The following is a 3114-nucleotide window of genomic DNA, read 5'->3' on the forward strand; positions in this document are numbered from 1 at the left end:
CTGGATGTAGAGTTTCTCAAGGCTCTCAGCTGCAAAGTGAACGTGGTGGTGATGGTTTTGATGGTGGTGATGGTGGTGGTGATAGTGGTGGTGGTGGTGATGATGGTGGTGGTGGTAATGGTGGTGGTGGTGGTGATGATGGTGATGATGGTAGTGATGATGGTGATGATGGTGGTGATGGTGATGATGGTAGTGATGGTGGTGATGATGTTGGTGGTGATCAGGTTAAAGCTACTGGACGTAGAGTTTCTCAAGGCTCTGAGCTGCAAAGTGAACGTGGTTCCGGTCATCGCCAAGGCCGACTCCCTCACCATGAAGGAGCGCGAGAGACTCAAGAAGAGGGTGAGTAGCGGGGGGAGGGGTGAGGAGGGGAGTTAAGAACGGGTGAGGAGGAGAGAGACAGGGGGACCCCACCCCCCGTATTTGTTCGTGTGTGTATGGGCGTGTGTCTGTGTGCGAGGGGCTGGTAACCCCTCCACCATCAATTAGTTACCACTAAACTACGACTAAAAAATATAACTAATAAGCTTGTGGCGGAGGCCCCGGGGGGCCAGGCGTCTATGACGTCTCCTGGCCAAACCCCATTTGGCGGAGCCAGGAGATTGAATCTCTACCCTCGGGGCTCCTCCAGAAACAACAAAAAGCCACTTCGTGTGGCCACGTGGAATGTTCGAACGCTCACTGCGGAGGAGAGGCTGCCACTCCTCTGTCGGGAGCTGGACCGGTACCGCCTGGATCTCTGTGGCATTCAGGAGGTCTGGTGGACCGGTTCTGGCTCCTACCACCATGAGGGGTGGACAGTCCTCTACTCGGGGCAGCAGACTGCCAAACAACACGGTGTGGCTCTTCTTCTGAATAAAATAATGAAGGCGGCGTGGGAGCGTGGTGGTGAGGTGTGGGAAGCTGTAAGCCCCAGGCTACTTTGGGCTCGCCTTCCCATCAATCAGAGGCGAGGAGTGGTGGTCGTGGTTACTTATGCCCCCACCAAAGACGAACATCCGTGGAGGGATGCAGGCAAGTCCGATGAGTCAGATGCCTTCTATGACCTCCTGTCACAGGTGCTGGCTAAAGTGGCCCCTCGGGATAGAGTCATCTTATTGGATGACTTCAATGCCCGAGTTGGTCATGATGCTGGCACCTGGTCTGGAGTGATTGGAAGGCATTGGTGAGATTAGCTCAATAACAACGGTAGGAGGCTGCTAGACGTTTGTGCAGCCCATGGGCTTGTAATTACCAACACATTCCAGCATCGGCGCATCCACACAACATCATGGATGCATGCCGGGTCCAAGCAAGAACATCTGCTGGACTACATAGTGACGGACCAGCGGATGCGAGCCCATGTCCTTGACACCAGGACCTACCGTGGAGCTGATCTGCCCTCTGACCATCGACTAGTCATCTGTAAGATGCGCCTGCCATTCTTCCACTCCGGTGGTGGTTGTACACCCAGGACCCCATTCAAACCTAAGGTGGCCTGGTCTCAACTAGCTGATGAAAGTTGCAAGCCGGGAGTCGGAGCCATTCCCTGTTCACCGTGGGGTGCGACAGGGATGTCCTCTGGCTCCAACATTATTTAACATCTATTTCGACCACGTAGTTCGTGAAGCCTTCAGTAGCTGTACCGGAGGAATTTCCATCTGGTACAGATACAATGGGAGGCTGGCAGTCAAGGGATGGCTCCCTATTGGTCAACCATGTTACGTATGCCGATGACCTGGTAATTGCTGCTCACTCAGAGGAGGAGTTGGAGACGCTGCTGCTGAAACTGGAGCGTGCTACTAAGAGATGGGGCCTTACCATCAGCCCTACAAAAACTAAGCACCTGCCTGGGTATTTTGTACCATCGGACACTCCACCCCCACAACTCCCAATCGGTGATGGGGCAGTTGTGGAGAGAGTGGAGAGTTTCCCATACCTGGGCAGTGTGCTTATGACTGGCTCCAGTTTAACAGCAGAGGTCTCATCCGAATCAGTCGAGCGGCAATATCTTTTCATCGGTTGCATAACGCTGTGTGGAACCTACCTGGTCTGTCGCTCCGCACTATGCTTCAGGTCTTCTCGGCCACGGTCATTCCCTCCCTTCTCTACGCTTGCGAAACGTGGACCCCCCTAATGGAACATCTTCGCCGGTTAGAAACATTTAGGCTGGCCTGCCTACGATCCATCCTGGGTTTAACCAGACTGGATTGTGTGAGGAGCTCACAAATCCTTGAAAGATCTGGGCAGGGTCCCATCGGTGAGCTCCTCCGGCAGGCAAGGCTGCGATGGCTGGGTCATGTAGCCCGCATGCCCAGCCACCGCATGCCGAAACAGCTTTTGTTTGGCCGGATTGAGAGGGCTAAGCGGGCGTGGCACGGGCTAGAGAAGAGATGGAGTGATGTGGTACAGGAGGACGTGGAGCTGAGTGGACTTGCCGATGACTGGTACCAGCGGTGTCAAGATCGGCCTCTGTGGAGGAGGCTCGTGAAGGATGCTACTGGGCAGTTGGAGGCAGTCGCCCTCCAACAACAACGGAGGACGGAGGAGCGACGCTCAGAACAACGAGCGGAGCGCCGGGTGGCTAAAGCACAGCAGGTTGGCACAGTAGGGGGCACAGGTGGTGCATCAGCCAGTCATCTCAGTCAGTCGACCCGTGGCACCTGGGTCTGCCCCGTGACCTCCTGCCAGCGGGCGTTCGACACTTCACGTGGCCTCAGGGTGCACATAGCCTGGCACAAGCGTCGTGGTGACGTCACCGCCACTTAGTGGCGAATGGCGGTTGTTGTTGTTGTCTCTGTGTGTCTGTATGTGTGTGTCTCTGTGTGTGTGTCACTGTGTGTGTGTCACTTCAATAGCTGTACCGGGGGAATCTCCATATGGTACAGATATAATGGGAGGCTAATCGATGCCCGGGTGCGGTCAAGGGATGGCTCCCTATTGCTCAACCACGTTATGTATGCTGATGATTTGGTAATAGCTGCTCAGTCAGAGGAGGAGTTGGAGACGCTGCTGCTGAGACTGGAGCGTGCCACTAAGAGGTGGGGCCTTACCATCAGCCCCACCAAAACTAAGCACCTGCCTGGGTATTTTGTACCATTGGACACTCCACCCCCACAACTCCCAATCGGTGAT

The 3114-nt window shown here is 55.1% G+C and overlaps 1 protein-coding gene across 1 annotated transcript in view; it reads left to right on the forward strand.

Moving 5' to 3' along the window:
• The window catches only part of LOC142923333 (septin-2-like), a 35275-nt gene extending 34882 nt beyond the window's left edge, over positions 1-393 (forward strand). Inside the window, exon 7 of the mRNA XM_076064406.1 lies at positions 225-393. Within this exon, the coding sequence (XP_075920521.1) occupies positions 225-378 (154 nt within the window). The 3' untranslated portion in view covers positions 379-393. The remainder of the gene's footprint in view (positions 1-224) is intronic.
• Positions 394-3114: the final 2721 nt, after the last annotated feature.

This window comes from Petromyzon marinus, unplaced genomic scaffold, assembly GCF_048934315.1.
Source record: "Petromyzon marinus isolate PM22_M1 ecotype Great Lakes invasive population unplaced genomic scaffold, UKy_Petmar_22M1.pri1.0 PM_Scaffold_424, whole genome shotgun sequence".
Lineage (NCBI taxonomy): Eukaryota > Metazoa > Chordata > Hyperoartia > Petromyzontiformes > Petromyzontidae > Petromyzon > Petromyzon marinus.